Consider the following 19,488-nt stretch of genomic DNA (forward strand, 5'->3'; position numbering starts at 1 on the left):
AATAAAATATATATAAAAAAATAGTACTAAAATACTTAATTTTGTTTCAAAATTATAATTACACTTATACACTAAAAACACGATCAGTCCAATGTTACTAAAGGAAGAAATATTACATTTATACGAGAAATAAAACAAAATGTATTGCTACTAACATATATTTGTTAACACGGACAAATTATCAACATAATATTAATACTTTTACGAAAAGTTTGTTGTCTTAAAAAAAATCAGATTTGAAGTCTTGCTTTTTATGCTTCTTTAATTACTCGAGTTTTTAAAATAATAAATGTTATTTCTTATAAATATTGTATTATTTTTATTTTATTTATTTGTTTAATAACTTCTGAAATGAAAGAGACGAAAGATTGAATGATCATTTTCCAGTTTCGTTAGTATTTAATGAATGAATAAGAACAAAAATTGTAATTAATTTTTTATATTAAAAAAGACACTCAAGTAAAATAATAATATCAAATAAATATAAAAAACCAATATAAAAATTTTGTATGTCAAATATAATTTCTCCTGAATGTAACTAACCTATTTGTATTAATCATGTTGTGGCAAGTCTCTGTTCATGTATGAAACTTGTTGAGATTATGTTTTTTTATTTTTAAATTGGTCGATGAAGAAAAAAAAAAGAAAGAGATATTGATATGTGTTTGATTTTATACCAAACATGTGAAAATTAGGTTAGAGTTATTTATTTGTTTATTATATATTATTTAGTTGTTTATCTTTGGTGGATTTTTGATTTAATTTAATATATTATATTATTTACATAAAAAAAAAGCCAAATTTGAGTTGATAATAATAATAATCTGTGTAGAACACAATGGATGGATAAATTTGTTACTGACCATCCCAATGAGCAATTCCTCATCGTTGCAATCAGGGAGTGACTGTGATTTAGATTCAGCCCGCCGAGTTTTTGCTTCAATCCAATTCGAATATCAATTCTTCGTCTTCTTCTTCCTCGTTGTTCCCAACATTACATAAACCTTCTTCATCCATTCCTCGCTATTTCAAAACCCTAAAACATACAGACATCTATGGCCGCTCCTACCAGAGACCAAGCCCTCTCTCTTCTCGCTACGGCCAATAACCACGGCGACCTTGCCGTTAAAACCTCATCGCTCAAACAAGCAAAGGACCTTCTTCTCTCCATCGACCATTCTCTCGCCGCCGACCTCTTCCCTTACTTGCTCGAGCTTCAGTCTTCTCCCGAAAGCCTCGTTCGCAAATTGCTCATTCAGTTAGTTCCTCACTCTATTTTTATTTTTAAAATTTTTCTTCCTTTATTTGATTTCTAACCTTGTGTGGGCGCGGCTTTTAAGTTGTTTATGCCTTTTCTTGAATCCACAATTCGTTCTGTCGTGTTTTCTCTATGAATTTGGCGTTTTAGGGTAATGCTGCAGGGCTACATTTCTGCCTTTTCATTTTAAATTTTTCTCGTGTGAAGTTTTTTATTTACTTTCTTGATGTGATATCCTCTGTTTATTTAGTTATGCTGTGAGAGTTTGTTCGTTGGGTGCAATTTGTCTCTCTGGAGTTTTGTAGCTTGCTTGTTTCCATTCATAATTGTGCTACCTTTGCATTCAGCTCTCCAAATGTAGCAGCTTCTGGCGCGCGCGCGCGCGCTTGTTTGAATGATAGATATATACATTTATTTTTAACTTGATTCCTTCGCTGCATTTCAGGATAATCGAGGAGATTGGTTTTAGAGCAGTTGAGCACTCTCCTACGCTGATATCTGTACTATTAACATTTTTACGAGACAGTGATGTAATTGTTGTAAAGCAGTCTATTGTTAGTGGCACAAATATCTTTGGTAGTGTTTTTGAGGAGTTGATTTTGCAGGTACTTTCTCTAGTCCCGCTGCCTATCTTCATAATTGCGTGCTGATACGATAGAATACATGCACGGATTTTTTCTTTAGATTAAATTATTTTAAGGAATAAGTCTTGCTATTTATCTGATTACTTTGTGTAAATGTTTATTCTGGTGATTCTCCCCCTCTTTAACCCTTAACTTTCTTTGGTCTTGTATGAATTAGCATGATATACATGCTTATTAACTATGGAAATGATACGAGGTTATCCATTTCTGTTGTTTCTATGGTGTCATTATTAAAATTTGATTTTATACCAGATTTGTGCCGTGTTAGAGCATATTTATTATTTCCAGTGGTTCATCTAATTGCTGGTCATTGTTAGATGGATTGTTCACCTCCTTTAATGCCTGTAGCCCATATGTTTTTCAAATAAAGAAACACCTCTCACTCCCATTTCATTAATTAACTGTCATAAATTTTATGTATTATAAGCAAATGATTGTAATATTAATCTGGAAAACCAGTTTAGTTAAGACGAAGGACTGAACTATTATTTTTAAGAAGATGAAATTCATTCATATGAAGAGACTCTGCCCATCTCAACTTCTCTATTTTATATGCTTTGGTGCATAGTATGATACTGACCAAGTGATATTAATCTGGAAAACAAACAGTTTCAACAAAATGGTAAAGTTGAGAGGTGGCTAGAAGATACTTGGATCTCAATGCTTAAGTTCAAGGATGCTGTTTTTGGGATTGCTGTGGAGGTAATTAGCTTCTAGTTTCAATCCATTGTTGTTGCCATAATTGTTTGGAGGACCATTGCACTTGTATGTCACTTTTAAGTTTTACTATCTTCTGCAATTGTTACTTTCTAGTAGGTGGTATATTGGTGTGGAATATACTAACAAGCTATATTCTGCATATTGAACCATGCGATTATTTAGTATTTGAAACACAATTGAAGTTTACTAAGAGGTCTCTGTTTTAAAAGCTTTGTTAGATTTTTGTCCAATCATAGGCAATCCTCATTCTATGGGTTTTGATCATTGAGTGCATGTTGTCAGGTCTGTTTCAGTATTCTCTTTTATGTGGTGCTTTTCCTTAGATTGAACCTATGAGTCGCAAACATTTCATCAGACTGGTTTTTCCTTTGCGAAAACATTTCTGACTTTGACGCCTCTCAGACCTTCCTTGGACATGTGTCATACAATCCTTTGCAAGTGTCTATAGTAAAAAACAGGCTTAGATATATATTTAATCTTTGTAAAAGTAGCGAGTTTTGACTTTTTTTTTTGTATAAATTATTTTCTTTGTTTTTCATCCTTTAAAATTTGAAATCTAAATTTTTAGTTCTTATAAAATGAATGAAATTTGGTTTTAGTCCCTTTTAAACAGTTTCTTTAATTTTCACCCCTCTAAACTTTGAAGTCACTATTTTTGTTCCCTAACATTGATTTTAAGACAATTAAAAAACATTTATTTTATGGATCCTAATCTTTTTAAAGGTGTCACATGTTGACATAGTATTGTAAACATTAGTGGGGCGTCCCTTGAAATAATCACACTTGATCTTTCGTTCAGCACATAAGCTATTAACAAGTGTTACATAATACTAGAGATCAATAACAGTGATTTCAATTTTAGAGGGACTAAAGTTTAAAGAATTCTTTTAATAGGAGCCAAAATAAAAGCTTGTTCATTTAAGGACTAGAAACATATTTAAACCTAAAACTATTATTTTTTTCTATATTGTAACTTTTTTAAATATAAACAGTCAATGAATTATACTAAAATATCTAGTAATTTTAACATCTATAGGAGAGTACCGTTGTTTCTTTGAATGGAAACTCCTTAAACAGCAGAGTCTTCCTTAGTTCATCCTGCATGCCCCTGATTTTGTCCTGGTTGTTCTGCAGCGTGGTTTCCACATGATCCTCCAGCACAGTTTTTCCATAGTACCATCATTGTTTTTTACTCACTCTTGTTTTGGTCATGTGGTTTTGTTATCAGCTTTGGTTACTCTCCAGCAACTCTCAATTTAGATTTTTGTCATGATAATTTGTTAAGTGTGAGAGGGAGACCAAGGAAGATGGGAGAAGCTGTTAAGCATTCCTGGTGAATAATATAATATATAAGAAAATCTGGTCTTTAACCAAGCCTATCAGTGTTGTGTCATCCATTGGCTAACATCATGCAGTGGGAGAAAGGCTTTTGTTGTTGGTGGTCAATTTTTATTTGTCAATCATGTGAAAAAGGCTCTCCCATTATATACATATAGTGTGTGTGTATAGATGAATGACATAACATTTGTGTAAGCTATACTTACCATTTCACTATCAATGGTTTCACGTATAGTGTTGCACTTTGTTTTTCAATTCAACTATTGAGTTCTAACTATTGTACCTTGATTGATTGTGTTCAATTTTTTCAAAATTTAAAAATGAAAGAAAATGATCAAATAAATAAAAATTTTATATTTTAAAGTCTCTTTTACGACAATTTCGACATATGAATTAGGTATCTAAGTAATTTTGGATTAATATATAATTTTGTAGTCATGATTGATATGAAAAGAAGGTATCATCTAACGGTGAATTTTAAGATAAAATTATTAAGTGAAGTAATAATTGGTGTTACTTATACGTGTGTAGTTTGATTCCTTTTTGCACACATACACATGCATAGGGTGTTCAAGCATACTATGGGACTGTTGAGATCTTTCGAAGGGGTTTGTAGGTTTAGGTTTTCTTCTTTATATTTTTCCCAACTTTTTCATTTTTATTCAGTGTGAGACTTAAACTCACTTGGATTCTAACATGGGCTCTATCTGTGTCTATGTTGTATCGTGTGTTTTTGTTGAAGTTGGTACTTCTGAGAAATGAGCCAAAGCATTTAGCTACAAATTAATGGTAATTATTTGACACTTATAGGGGTATTTTTGTGAAGTTTTCTCTGGTGGAGGCACGGACCTTTGTGTGTAGAAGTGATAGTTTGATCATATAAGAGGCATTTGCAATATATGAAATAGGATAGTAATTTTATAGCAATTTTGGCTGAGCAAAGTGGCATTTGAGCAATGTAATTCTGGCAAGCGATATTGGAGTTCTCATGTTTGTTGGCTGTCATCGTCACTAGCCTCTTTCAGTCTGAAATAATACTTTTATGTGTTTTTGAAGTACATATTATCCTGTTTACTAGCTTTTGGGTCTCACACTAATCCATGTACAACTTCTTCAGTTTAGACCTTGTTTGGAATCTTATGTCATTCTTTTTAACTTGAACTTGTAGTGGCTACAACAATGGGCTTTAATTTTTTTCTGATTTCTGACTGAAATTAATTTGCTTGCTATTGTAGCCTGGTTCTGTTGGAATAAAGTTGCTGGCACTGAAATTCCTTGAAATGTTTGTATTACTATTTGCATCTGACATCAGTGATTCTGAGAAATTAGCCACAAAAGGTACTGCTCTTCACCTTTAACAAGTTTAATGTATGTGTGAGTTTAATGGCTTGAGTTCTAGTTCTTACAACACAATTTTTACTTAAAGTTCCAGTTTAGAATAGGGAATTAATAGCTTAATAATCATCTAGTCATATGTTATTGCTAAAACCAATCTAAATGCAGGAGGTAGACCAGCTTTTAATGTGTTGTGGTTGGTTGGTGGTCATCCTCACCCTGTTCTTGATCCAGTGGTGCTCATGTCAGAAGGAAATAGGACTCTTGGCATTCTATTAAATTTATTGCAGTCTGTTGGCACTCTTCCTGGTTGCTTGACTATTACTGTTGTAAATTGGTGAGTTTTGATGTGGTAGCAGCCAATGGCCTGTGTTTAAATATCATTAGCATTTCTCTGTATTCTTTTTCAGACAATAGATCCTATGGAAATTGTGTGGGAGGCAACTCTTTTTGAATATATATGTGGTTGCATGTTAAGGCTTGTTTTCCTTTATTTCTTGAGAAGTAGGCTGATTAACATTTTATTTCATTTATTTGCATGTTGGTTTTTAAAACCCCTTTAAATCATTTCATGTTCTCTTTGTACATTGCTCTTCTCAAAGGTGTACTCTTCTAATAAAGGCAACAGGAATGTGAGAAACATTCAATACTCACTTTTTATTTTTAAACTAGCTAGAAGCATTTCATGGGGGTGTATTTAATGTTCCCTGACTGATAACCTTGACACACTGGTCACCAGGACCCTTTATTAAACTCGTGGTAGATTTATGAATATAGAAAACGAGATGAAGTTACAAAAACAGTTAGAGGGAGAGACATTTGATCTGAAAGCAGAAACTAAAACTTGTATTGAATTGGATAAATGTCCCCAGTTCAAACACCATAACCAACTTTTGTCAACTGAAACAGAATTCAAACAAATTAGTGGACTAGTTGGATGTGCATGATATGATGATATTAGCTGTTATGAAACTTAGTTGTTTTCTGACCATATTTTTTCATTGCCTTGTAAAAAAGATAGAAATGCATATCTTGGCACCTACCAGGCCCGTTTTTAAAACTGGCTCTTTTAGGAATTTAATAGTCTAATTTCATATGCTTTAAATATTTGTTTCTATACTTTTTATTGGTACACACTTTGAATGTGTCGTCTGCTTCACTATGCCATCGTATTGAATTTCAGTGCCTCTAGATGAATTTTCATTTTTTATTATTCTTTTACTGTTTTTTATGTATAAAATGAACAGCAGTTATATGCATACACCTTCATTTTATCTACACCTGTTATACACTTGTTTTTTCTTTCTATCTCTCTCTTCTTATCACATCATATAAACTATATACCTATCATTTTTACTCCCTCTCTAGGTGTATATTAAGTGTTGATGCACCTTTTTGGTGTCCATAAATTATTTTTCTAAAATAAATGACTCACGCCATTAAGTTTATATCTACGTGAAATTATATTTCCAATGATCTTTCATCGTACAGATGGCATCACTGCAGTAAGTTTATAATTTTTGTCCCGAGCCATATCTTCTGTAGTCTGGTAAATTCCTTGTAGCAAATTTTCCGTTGTCCATGATATGATTTAAGTTTTGGAAAGTTTTCTTCTTCAAACTAAGAACTGATTTGTGTGCATTCTGTTTGATGTATATCACATCTTCCATGGGAGTAATTAATATTTTTGTCTGTTCTGTTTGTTAGTTTTTGTCCTTTGCTCAGCAAAAATAATCATTTTCAATACTCAGCGGTGTTGCTTACATGCTTTAAAAAATGCAATTTTCGTGTGTAGAGTGCTTTTGATACTGTTTGTTTCTTGAAACATGCAAGAAATAGTTTTTGGTATTGATTCTTCTATGAATTAAAAACCACCTTTTCATTTCCTCATTGGTACCTATAGATTGCTTTATACAATGGGGTGTGTGTGTGTGGTGGTGGGGGGGGGGGGAAGAGGTTAATTTTTCAGGCTTCGAACACGGGCAGTGAACATAATATAATTGGTCCCAAGAATAACAGTGAAACTGAAAATAACGTCAGAGGACATTTGTTATTGCTTGGGCATTTCTTTAAGAGTAAAAGAATAAATTAAGACAAGATGGCTACATGGTTAATATTATAGAGGTGTTGGGGACAGGAAAATACATAAGGTCAAATCCAATTACCTCAAAATATATGGCTATGCCTTTCTGGTCAACTATTTTTTCTCTCTCATCCCCCTTTTATTTGATTTATCTCGTATTTATGTATTTACTGTGCATGTATTTGAGTTCACTATTCATGTGGTTGACAACCTATAAATGAGTTCACTATTTATGTGTGGTTTCCAAACACAATGGTCCTAAAGTTTAATAGTTTAAAGTTGTATGCATATTTTCGTAGAAACCTTTGTTGCAGCTGCAATATATTCAATGTAATGTTTATTTTGAGTTTGAAGTACTGTAGTGTTTCTGTTCTGCCTTACTCATTTCTATGCAGGAAGGCTGCAAGTGTATTTCTTTAGATTCTAGTCTATCTTTTTTGTATTGGGATTTCACGTCAATACCATTACATGATATACTCAGTCCTTAATCATTACTGATTCCGTTCTTAAATCAATGAAGTTCTTTAAAAAATAAGCATATAACTACATTTTGCCCCTGGTTTTACTATGTTGAAAATGGAGTGATCACTGAAGCAGGGACTCATCAATCGAATAAGTTCAACTACTTGTTATTTTAGTAACATTGCAGCATGCCGACCAGTTCTTTATGGGAAGTTATTGGCCTTGGATACTTCTGCATTGGTGGTTCATAAGTTGGAAGTTACCTTGATTAGGCTGTGTAAGATGGTTCATTATTTATACCATGGAGTGCCAGTTGGCTGGGTGTTAGAAATCGAAAGTGATGCACTATAATGGACATCTAGTGAACCGAGGAAACATGGTCGTCAAGTGATGCAGTTTATTATTGTAAACTGTTAAGAGACCATTTACCATTTAAAAATTTCATGCTGTAACACAGTTAATGTATTTATTATTTTATAACAGCTGATACACAGTTAATGCCTCAATAATTCAATATATATATATTGTTGTTTTTGTGTTATATATTTGTTTTGGCATTTTTATGGATTTTCCATTCCATTTGTTAGCATATCAATAATGCTAGAACCATTTCATGGTGAACCCATTAAACTTCTATTCAGCTGATCCTTAGATTGTTCTGGCAAAATCAGGTTCTAATTTGCAAGTGTTCTGTTTATCCCTTTTCATTTTTGCAGCTGGTGTGCAGTTTAAACCCGCCTTTGAAATTAATCTTACGACATGGATATTCAATATAGAGTTTCATCCAAGCTAACAATTCTTCCCCCCTTCAAAAATATCAGCAAGCAAGGAATATGATAAATGGTGGAATGAATACCAACAATTTGTCAATGTTACATAACAAAAATCACACTACTATTAGCCTTTTGTTTTGAAAACTAGATTCTTAAAAACTTCGCAATAAATATTAAATAATATAACATGATTTCATTTACTCTAACCAGTTTTTAAGCAAACTTAGGGGATTCATTTTCACTTATGCCAGCTTCTCTATGGTAATGCACAATGCATTTTAAGTGACTATGATTAATGTATAAACATCAAAGGAGTATGACAGTCGATATGAAAAATTTATCTTTGCTCTGCAGCTGCATGCATATTGTTATTTCAAAACTGTGACAGTCCATATGGCTAGGGTAATTTGATTTTGTCTAGCAGTTGGCTTATAAAGGTTCTAGGGATAGCTACAGTTCAGTTGAGTGTGTGTGTGTGCTGTTCAAACCCTTGTGATTGTTTCAATCACTTGTAAGCTATAGAGGCTTATTTCATTATTTCACCCTTATTTTTTTTTATTATCCTGAAACTATGGATGGTTTTATTCTTGGTAACTCATATTATGCCCTGTGTTGAACCGTTTAGTTGTCTGTGATGTGGCTGTTACAGAAACAAGAAGAACAGGTTTTATTGGATTTTAGTTTTGCTTGTTTTATTATTTTAATTTCTCCTGGCGATAGAAATGTAATTGCCATCTGCAGCATATTTTTCTATAAAACGCAATCACTTATCACTTTATTTTCTGCATTTTATTCTTGTTCTATGTTTTGGGTTCTTGGTACCTGTTTTGTCTGGTTTTTGAAATCCTTATGTTTCTAATATTAATATGAAAAATTGCACTTCATTGCCTTTGAAGATAAGTACAGCTATCTGTTTAGTCATACTTCATATTTTACAGATTTGGTTGAATGAAATGTCCCACTAAAACTGCTTTAGTAATCTTTATTTTTGCCATTGTGTTCTCCCTTTGTCTTTTTCTCTACACAGTGGCATGCCTCCATTTGTTAACATGGAACAACTTTGTAAAGATAATGTGTTGTGTACTTATTTATTAGTTTGCATCTTATAAGTTCATACTGGATTATTCTTCATCACTGCTTTATTTTTGGTAATATTGTGTTGTAGTCAAACACTGACAAAGGTTTGACTTAATTTAGGATATTTCTTATGTTCTTTAAGTTTCTGCAATCAAACATTTTTTAAAGGATACATGAATTTAGTATACAGACAATTGAGTATTTGATTGTGATCTTAAATTTTGAATCGTAAGCCACTGAGGTTCTTTTCTTGTGCAATGACATGTTTATCCGACTATCTTTTCATGGTAATTTATTTGTTGTCATTTCAAATTATAATAAAGTTTCATTTTAATAGTTGGCTACCAGCTTTTGCCCCCAAAATTGACTAAAGAAATATATAATGTGCTCACATATCATCACATGACATTGTATATAATTTTTCGTAATGTATCTCTGATATCCATTTCATTCCTGTCTGATTTTATTTTTAGTAGTGGTTATGTATTCTTATATTCTGACCAGCCACAGCAGCTTCTTAAAGTCTTTAGCTTTAGCTCTTTCCCCTGTAATTGCCTTGTTCGTATTATTTTACCAAGGATACAAGTTAGGCATATTTTAACCCTGGTTTTTGATAACACGGAAGTTTGACAAAACAAGTTTTAATTTTCTTAAGTGACAACGGTTCAGTTTAGTATTGATGCATACTTTTCTTGAGCTTCTTGTATTGTGTTTTAGTTTAGCTGTTACATGATTCATAACAGTGTTCCTTTAGCTTGGTTTATATGGAATGAATAGAAGATGGAGTTCCAGTAAGCTGTAGGTCGCCTTTTTTTTAATGACTTTATTCAGATGACCAAATAAGACTGCTAGGGATGCCAAAAAGATTTAGTGTTGCTCTCAGTTGGTGGTTCTCTAGCGTATTTGGTCTGAAAGAAATGCTAGAGTTTTCTGTTCTGTAGGCTTTTTTTCAAGCACATTTGGGATGTAAGTAGTTTATCTAGGTTTTGTGATGCTCTGCCAATGGTCATTTTAGGGGATTTTAGTATCTTGTACTTTTGCATCTTTCCTTTCCTTGATAAATTCTTAAAAGATCCTTAGATTTGGTAAAAGTTACCTATGGAATATATGAATAAGCTAATACTCCAGCACTCATTTTTCTTCAAAATGCGTTGGTCTAAAAGTGCTCTGGCAATTTGGATACACGAAGAAAGTAATATCTCCGCATCACCTATTGCTTGAGTCTGATTGCAGTTGCTAGTAAACTTTCTATGTCTTCCAGCAAGCATTGGCTCAATAACTAAATTCCTTGATCAGATCACGATAGATGGATTCTTTATTTATCTTAAGCAGTGATAACCAAAATTTTATTTAGAGCTTTTGAACACCTGACAGGAAGTTCGGCCAGGTTGTTTCTAACATTCTTTGAAAGTAGTTGCCCACCACTTAAGCAGGCAGACATTCACTAGGTTGTTAAATACGAATTTGAAATAAAATGTTTGTTAAAATCAATGCGACGCAATTTCAGGACAATTGTGAATAGGATGCTGTTTGTTATATGTACTCAAAAAATACCTTGTTAATGGTTGGTTTACTTGTTTGTAGCTAGAATTATGAATGAATATGCCTATGGTGACATGTTTTTCCATAAGTTCTTGGATTTAAATTTTCTTGGTTTTTTCTTAAACTATTATGTTGCTCCATAGCATAATTTGTAGTTGCTGTTGTTTGCATAATGTTTAGCTTCTATTGCCTCCATTCACAGTCATGTCAAACCTAACCGTCTGAAGTATTTGTTTTGACAGTTTAGCAGCCATTGCCAGAAAAAGGCCACAGCACTATGATACTATTCTTTTAGCATTGCTTGAATTTGATCCAAATGTTCAAACAGCGAAGGGATGTCACGTTGCTAGTATTCAGTACTCCTTAAGAACAGCTTTTTTGGGATTTCTTAGGTGCACTTATTCTCCAATACTAGAGGTAAATGTGTTTGTCTTTCATATTTGAGCCTCTAACTTAAACCTCTGACGTAGTTCTTGGATTAACGCACTGTAAGAATTATTTGGCCTTAGAAGACTGTATATACATGAAAAGTTGGTCAAAAGGAATAATGATACGGTGTATATTTTTATTGTTAAAAAATGTTCAGGTTTTTACTTCTGCATATTTATCATCACACTCCAAATTACATATCTGTACTAAGCATGGAATCTGTGGTCCTACTTTTCTCAAATATTTCTCAATCTGTCATTTTACTGTTGAGAAACTATACCTCAATGATGGTAAATGCTTTATTTTCATGTTCGCTTGTTGATGGGATCCTAGAATATGCCATGGAGGAATTGACTACAATTTTTCCTGCATGCAATTACTGTTTTCCTACGTTTCAAGAATTGTGCCATTTTCTTCTCAACTTTTTGTAATTAAGCATTTATAATTATGAACAAATTGCATACTGGCTAATGCAGGTAGAAAGAATACTGTGATGAACTTTTTTGTTAGGAACTCTTGATTATCGCTTGAAAGGACAGGGACTGGCATTTTGTGGCTAACCATGATCAGATTGATTTTCTTAAATAACTGTATTCATATTTTTGCAGTCAAGAGAAAGACTAATAAGGAGCCTGCGAGCTATGAATGCAGGGGATGCTGCAGATCAGGTGCTTAGGCAAGTTGACAAAATGATTAAAAATGGTGATCGTCCTACTCGTGATGCACGAGTTAACAAGGTATGTGGTGATTTGTTATCTTTTTGCTGCCAAGTAAGCTGCTGATACTCAGCAGAAGTTTTTATTTTTTCCCTCCATTTATATCACATTATATTTGATTTTTAACTTTCAGGATGAGCAACCATCAATTCAGTTATCTGTTTCAGGGGAATTATCCAGAAAAAGACCTGTTCCTCTAGATAATGAACAAATGACCAATGGTCATGAAAGCATATCTAAACGGATTCGTTCTGGTCCTGACTCTCAGTCTACTTTACCAGCTAAAATAAATGATCCTGGACAAGATCCTAACTCTGTTAATGGAGTATCACCTAATGTTCCTTTGCTAGATAGTGAAATGACTGCTGTAGAGCAAATGATTGCTGTGATTGGTGCTTTACTTGCTGAAGGAGAGAGAGGTGCCGAATCTCTTGAGATCCTCATTTCAAAGATTCATCCTGATCTACTGGCTGATATTGTCATAACTAATATGAAGCATTTGCCTAAGACTCCCCCACCACTGTCAAGGATTGGGAATTTACCAGCAACACGACAATTAAACTCCCAAGTCAGTCAATCACATGTTATAGCAACTTCTGTTTCAATAAATTCTGTCCAATCCGTGTCTGGTACTGGCCAAGCTGTGTTGCCTTCAACTACGGCCGCTGTTATTGGCACTAGTTCATTGCCGTCTGACACGTCTATCTTCAGTAACCTGCCTGCTGATTCTAAACGTGATCCTCGGCGGGTAAATCTTGCTTTTTTTCTTTTGCACAAATTGGCTTTTGGTAGTCTATATTTCCAAATAGATACTTTTTACAATACAGCCTGTCACTTAGAACCATCTGGTTCAAATTTTCAGGATCCCCGTCGCCTTGATCCCCGGCGTGTTGTGGTAGCTCCTGGAGGAGCAACTGTATCAGTTACAGATGATAATGGAGCTGCAAAAATTGAGTTTGATGAACCTGTTTCTTCAATTAAACCTGTTTCACTTCCTGTTATTGCTGATGACAATACTCCATCAGATTTAACAGTCAAAATAAAAAATGATGATATGATCTCTGAAGGTGCAGCTGATCAGGTAACTCCTAAAACAGAGGTTCAGGAAAGGCCTGGAGATATTCATCAGATTGCAGAAGCAGATACTTCCTTTGGTCCTTCAGTCTCATCCACTGATTTAAGAGAGGAGGATCCGAGTTCAGTGAATCTGTCAGATGACATTGAAGCAATTGGTACAGATTCATCATCCATTTCAGAGTTTGATCAGTTTTCTCTTGATGTTCAAGTTGAACCGACATTGGAAGATACCTGTCTGGAGTTACCACAGCTTCCACCTTATGTTGAACTATCCAAAGAACAGCGAAGTATAGTGAAAAACATGGCTGTTAGGCACATAATCAATTCATACAAACATTTACATGGAACATATTGTCAGCAGTTTTGGATGCCTCTACTTGCTCGACTAGTTGCTCAGGTAGAAAACTGTTTATTTTACTGTTTCAAGGTTTTATTTCTATCAAAGATATCAAAGTGCTGTTATATATATATATATATATATATATATATATATATATATATATATCTTACACATCATATTCAAATGATTCTTTTTATGGTCTTTAGTTTATAAGCATTTATACACTACTATAGAACTCCAATAACTAACCTTCACCATTAGAAATTCAGAGGTAAAACTAATAATATTTATATTGTAAGTTTATATAAGAAAGAAGATTTATATTACAGTCTTTGTTTATTTCTTAAATTTATTTTGCAAAAGTTTTTAAAAGAAACGGATACACATTTTAATTTTTTTTATCTTTAATGAGGAAAAATGGGAGGAATGTATAATGTGTTAACTTATATGAAGCACTAAACATTGGCTGTATTCCGACATATATGAGCAAATTTCATTCAGCACAAGGAACAATGGAGCATGTGTTCACTTTAATTATTTCTTGCCCTTCCCCTTGCAGATTGATGATGACGACGAGTTTATTATGATGCTGCAAAAACACATCTTGGAAGACCACTGGATAAAGGTGTCTGCTTTATAAAATCTGTTGTAATTTGTTAACAAAATTTGTTTCTAACTTTTTTACCTGTCATGGATAGAGTAACCGAAATTTGTTGAATATTTTTCAATTACAGTTGCTGCTATGATTTGCTGATGTGTTTTTTTCCTTTTAGTTTCTTAAAATGTGTACTTTGCAATTACAAAGATTCATCATCATTCTTGAATCAGAGTCATAATTGCATATCGTTTTCCATTATAAAATAAAATGGACTAGACATACACACATTCATAGTAGGAGGTGTAAAATGCATATGATGGTATTTTATAAGTAATGAATGATATTATATTAGTGTAATGATTTATGTGTAAGAAATCACTGTGGTGCTTGTAAATTTCCACTACAAAAGTGAAGTAGGTTATCTTTTCAACTTTGGTTTTTGGGAATCTTGACATTTGTAAGATACATCATAGATTGTAAACAGGAGTGGCACAGTGCACAAGGCTCCCAACTAGTGGGGTTTAGGAAGAGTATATGTTTGCATTAACCCTGTGAGTGGAGAGACTGTTTATTTGAATGGCTAGCCTCGAATCAAGAAACAATTAACCATTCAATTCTTTGAAGGCTCAACCTCATACCATAGATTAACCATGGAATAATTGTCAGTGCTTGTGCCACTCTAGGTTTGTACTGCCAAGCAAAATCATATCATAGCATTATATTTGAAGCTCATGAATAGGATTTACATGGTGTAAAAAGAGCTGTAAAGTATGTTTGGGAACATGATAAATAGATATAGTCTATTCTTCAAATCTGCATACTGCTGGGTGGTGTGGAATCATGCTATTGTTCAATGTATAAAGAATTTATAAAGGGAGACTAGTTGGTAAAGTAGAGTTCTGTTTTATCACCTTGGATGTTTTTATAAGTATTGTTTAGATGCAAAACTGATCTTAATTCTTGACTCAAATTTTTTAAGTACTTTTTCTAACATTTTACAGACGTTTTTCTGAAAATTTGTTTCTGTTCTTTAATTTCTTTTATATACTAATTGATCACTTACTGATGGATTTTCAGGGACATGAACTTGTACTGCATGTTTTGTACCATCTGCACTCCCTGATGATATTCGATTCAGTTGAAAATGCTTCATCTTCTGCTGTTTTATATGAAAAATTTCTCTTGGGAGTGGTATGCTCAAAATTAGTTGTTTGGTCGTAATGAACAACACTTTTCTATCTTTTTCTTATAAATGTGGGATATACTACTTCCTTGTAGGCCAAAACTTTGTTGGACTCTTTTCCAGCTTCAGACAAGTCTTTTAGTAGACTTCTTGGTGAAGTTCCACTTTTGCCTGAATCGTCCTTGAAGATTTTGAATGATCTCTGCTATTCTGATGTTATTGGTCATGATGGAAAAGTTATCCGTGACATTGAACGTGTGACTCAAGGCCTTGGTGCTATCTGGAGTTTAATTTTGGGGCGTCCACAAAATCGCCAAGCCTGCTTGGGAATAGCATTGAAGGTAAGCTGTCATTCATGAGACTCTAAATGCAAAATATATCATTTTGATAGTGTATGATATCTTAGCTATTTATTTATAGTCATGCATCTGTGGCGTATTGGAGGCTGGCACTTAGTCTCATGGAGTTCCTCAGTAATAATCGAAATGAAAAGACTTGAAGGACTAAATAATTTGGGATGAAAGCAATCTGCTAAAAGTATGATAACATTTTTTAGCGCTTAAAGAATTTAAAGTGATAGTATTCATTATAATGCTTCCATGCAACCATCTAAGACAACTTTTCAGCTAGCTTAATTAATTGTGTGCCAAGTGTACACTATATATATGTTAAATGCTAGGAAAAGTAAACATTGAGTTGAAGGTGTGTAGACAACTACGATGCTTTATTTATATTGAAAAAAGTGAATCAATATAATAAATAGAGGAAATTTGATATCCTCTAATAACAAATATATGATACAAAAATAAATAAAAAACATTTCTAATACTGCATATATAATCTAGATATTTGTAATTATATAGGATCAATTCCTTATTTCTCCAACTATAGCTCCCCTTCTCAAGTTGAAGCATATAAGTCATATGTGCACATCTTGTAGCAAATACAATTGATCCTTGGTCCTCACAGTGACTTTGTGAATATGTCAATCAATTTATCATTAGAGTTGACTGATGTAGTGGTGTTGTCTCGCAACTCCAGCTTTACTCTTATGAAGTGACAATCCCCCTCAATATGTTTGATCCTTCCTTGAAAAACAGAATTTGAGGCCATGTGTAATGCTTCTAGTTGTCACATACAAGGTGTTTTGGGAACGTTTTTCAAATTTGAGCTTTTTGAGGAAATGTTTTTGCCATGACTAATGCCATTGCCCTCTATTCTGCAACTGTACTTGATTTTGCCACAACCTTTTTTTTCTTAGTTTCCCGCAATATTTAATTACCTATGCAAGAGAAAATTACCCTGAAGTGGAGTGCCTATTGCTTGGTGACTTTCCTTAGTCCGCATTAGAGTACCCAACATTGAGTATTTCCCTTATCTTCATAAATGTGGTCTTTTCCAAGAGCCTTATTATAATACATCTGTATGCCTGCATTCCAATGGTCTTGACAATGAGAGTTTAAAAATTGACTTATCACGATCATTGCGAAGGTGATGTCGGTAGATGCTTGGGCAATATTGTGTGAATGAAGGGTTGTTTCCATGCACTTCCATCACCTATTAATTGTATGTCTAATGCAGTGAAAATGTTCACATTTTGGACATTTTTAGAATTATTTGTGCGAAAGCATCCAAAATTATTACTAACACAAAGTCGGTGTTTTCCCCAGCAGATAAAGTATGTGTCTCTGTATTTATTTTCTGAGGAACCCGGAGGAGTGTTAATGATGTGGAAGTCATGTTAGGGTTTATTGATAATCCCAAAATTTGATGAAGTCATGGGTTTGAAAATTAGTCTGAGTGAGCTGTGCATAGTGGATTTAATAGCACTACAGAGTTGAACATCAGTCTTTGTCCATTATTCTCAATATTCTGTAGGAATGAACTCACTAGTGGTAGTGAAATTGATTTGTACATAACTCACTTAACCATAACCTGATATTGGAAGCCCAAGTGGATTAGTCAGACGTCCATCTTCTCAATACTAACTATATGGTTAGGAAAGATCAGAGAATCTGTTCTGGAGGTTGATACGGTGTTGGAAGAAATCTTTTTTCCTAGAGAATTGGGGAAAAGGCAATAATAACCAAAGGATAGGGAAAACTAGCTGGTAGAGAGAATGTGAACCTGGGAGAAAAAAAAAAAAATCTTTTGGAGATAGTGGCTCTATATACCATGTTAAAGAGAGAAACATTAAGCTGAAATTGTGTTTCCGAGACGGCACAAGTACTTTATTTATATTAAGAATAATGAGTCGATATTATAAGTAGAGGGGATCTGATATCCTCTGATAACAAAAATATGATAAAGGAATAAATAGGAATGCTCATAATAATATATATATATATATATATATATATATATATATAATTTAATATTTTTTTATTACATATGATTAGTTATTTATTTCTATAATTTTAGCAATATCTTGATATGTGTGTGTGTGTGTGTGTGTGTGTGTATATATATATATATATATATATATATATATATATATATATTGTAAAATCCCTATTGAACAAAGTCTCGAACAGTGAATGATTTGGGTGTTAGTAATTATCCCTTGTCCTCTTGCAACCCCACTGTAATTTGCCTTCTGTTTTTTTGTAGTGGGTCATTCAACACATGTTTCTCAGAACACGCATAGTTTTTATCATATTTTTACTTGTTATTCCAATCCTTGGCATTTCATATAAGGTGGACAAATAAGTTAGATATCTGGAATCTTCTTGGAATGTTCTTTGGGGGTGGTTTACTACTCATTAAGATTTCTATTTGTATGTCAATACCTGGTAGAGGCAATGTTACGTTTTAGTTTACTACTCCAAGGAAAAACACAAAAACGGTATAAATCTTATTTCACATCTACTGGGTACTCCTCTAATAGGTGCTTCTAGTGGCCTCCCTTGTGTCCAGATTATGTTAGGGTTCACGGAGAACAGAGATTAGTTAAGATAGATAGAATATTTATGACTTAGTTACTTGAGGTGTTGGGTAGATATATATAGGAAAGAAGGAGAGGAGAGGGGAAGGAGGTGAATTTTGTAGACTGAGTGTTAGTTCTTTGTGAAGGGCAAGCCCTTGAAGGATAGAGTGCTCTCCTATTTCTTGTTCTTTTCATTATATTCAATAAAAGAAATTCTTGGTTCCTAGCATATTACCTTCACTAATTTTCTCCTTTCTTTATCAATTGGTAATATACTAATATCTCATCAATTTTGAGCCAAGAAAACAAAAAGCAGCAATAATCCAAATACATTCAGTACGTTTTTGGTTTGACAATTGGAATTTTGATCCACAGTCTGGTGTAAACAATGGGTCATGCATGGCTTGACTTGATCCAACGAGAAACCAAACATCCACTCAATCCAAAGTCCAAAATTGCCACATATTACATTGTAGCCTTTTAAAGATAGTTCAGTGAAAGTTGAGGTTTCTAGTTGTTAGCTTGTGTGTAGAACCCCTGGAGGATTGTTTTAGTGATTAAGATTAATTTGTTGTAACCTTCAGATGTCATTCTTTTTTTTTTCTTTTTGCATGTTTTATAAACTTGGTTTAACATTTTCAATTAATATTCCCAATAAAATGGGTGATTGTGCGTGAGACTCCCACCAGCTGGGGTATGAGGAAGAAGATATGCAATCTGATGCTTGCAAGTAGTTGCTGTTTCTGGGTTGAGACCTGGTGAAAAGGAACCAACTTTACTGTTATATCAAGGATTGCTCATCACCCACCATTACTTTTTTTTGTCTTCAATACATTTTTTAAAATTTATCGCTCTTGTATTTAAGTACCAAGTTCCCTTGTGTTTTGCAAAATGACCAATATTATTTGTTTGCCTGTTTTCTTAACCTTGACTTTCGTTTTTCTCTGATGTAATCCTTTTATGGTAACATCTTTTCGATGTCTAATT

The 19,488-nt window shown here is 33.4% G+C and overlaps 1 protein-coding gene across 6 annotated transcripts in view; it reads left to right on the forward strand.

Annotated features, from left to right (window-relative positions):
- Positions 1-824: 824 nt before the first annotated feature.
- The window catches only part of LOC106761947, a 28,136-nt gene continuing 9,472 nt past the window's right edge, over positions 825-19,488 (forward strand). The window contains exons 1-12 of one of the 6 annotated variants that reach the window (XM_014645577.2): positions 825-1,258; positions 1,704-1,863; positions 2,512-2,604; positions 5,196-5,298; positions 5,464-5,632; positions 11,475-11,649; positions 12,270-12,398; positions 12,511-13,125; positions 13,240-13,851; positions 14,354-14,419; positions 15,470-15,583; positions 15,671-15,916. In XM_014645577.2, the coding sequence (XP_014501063.1) occupies positions 1,056-1,258; positions 1,704-1,863; positions 2,512-2,604; positions 5,196-5,298; positions 5,464-5,632; positions 11,475-11,649; positions 12,270-12,398; positions 12,511-13,125; positions 13,240-13,851; positions 14,354-14,419; positions 15,470-15,583; positions 15,671-15,916 (2,685 nt within the window). In that variant the 5' untranslated portion in view covers positions 825-1,055. The other 5 variants (XM_022780757.1, XM_022780758.1, XM_022780755.1 and 2 more) reach the window with 5 other exon arrangements.

This window comes from Vigna radiata, chromosome 5, assembly GCF_000741045.1.
Source record: "Vigna radiata var. radiata cultivar VC1973A chromosome 5, Vradiata_ver6, whole genome shotgun sequence".
Lineage (NCBI taxonomy): Eukaryota > Viridiplantae > Streptophyta > Magnoliopsida > Fabales > Fabaceae > Vigna > Vigna radiata.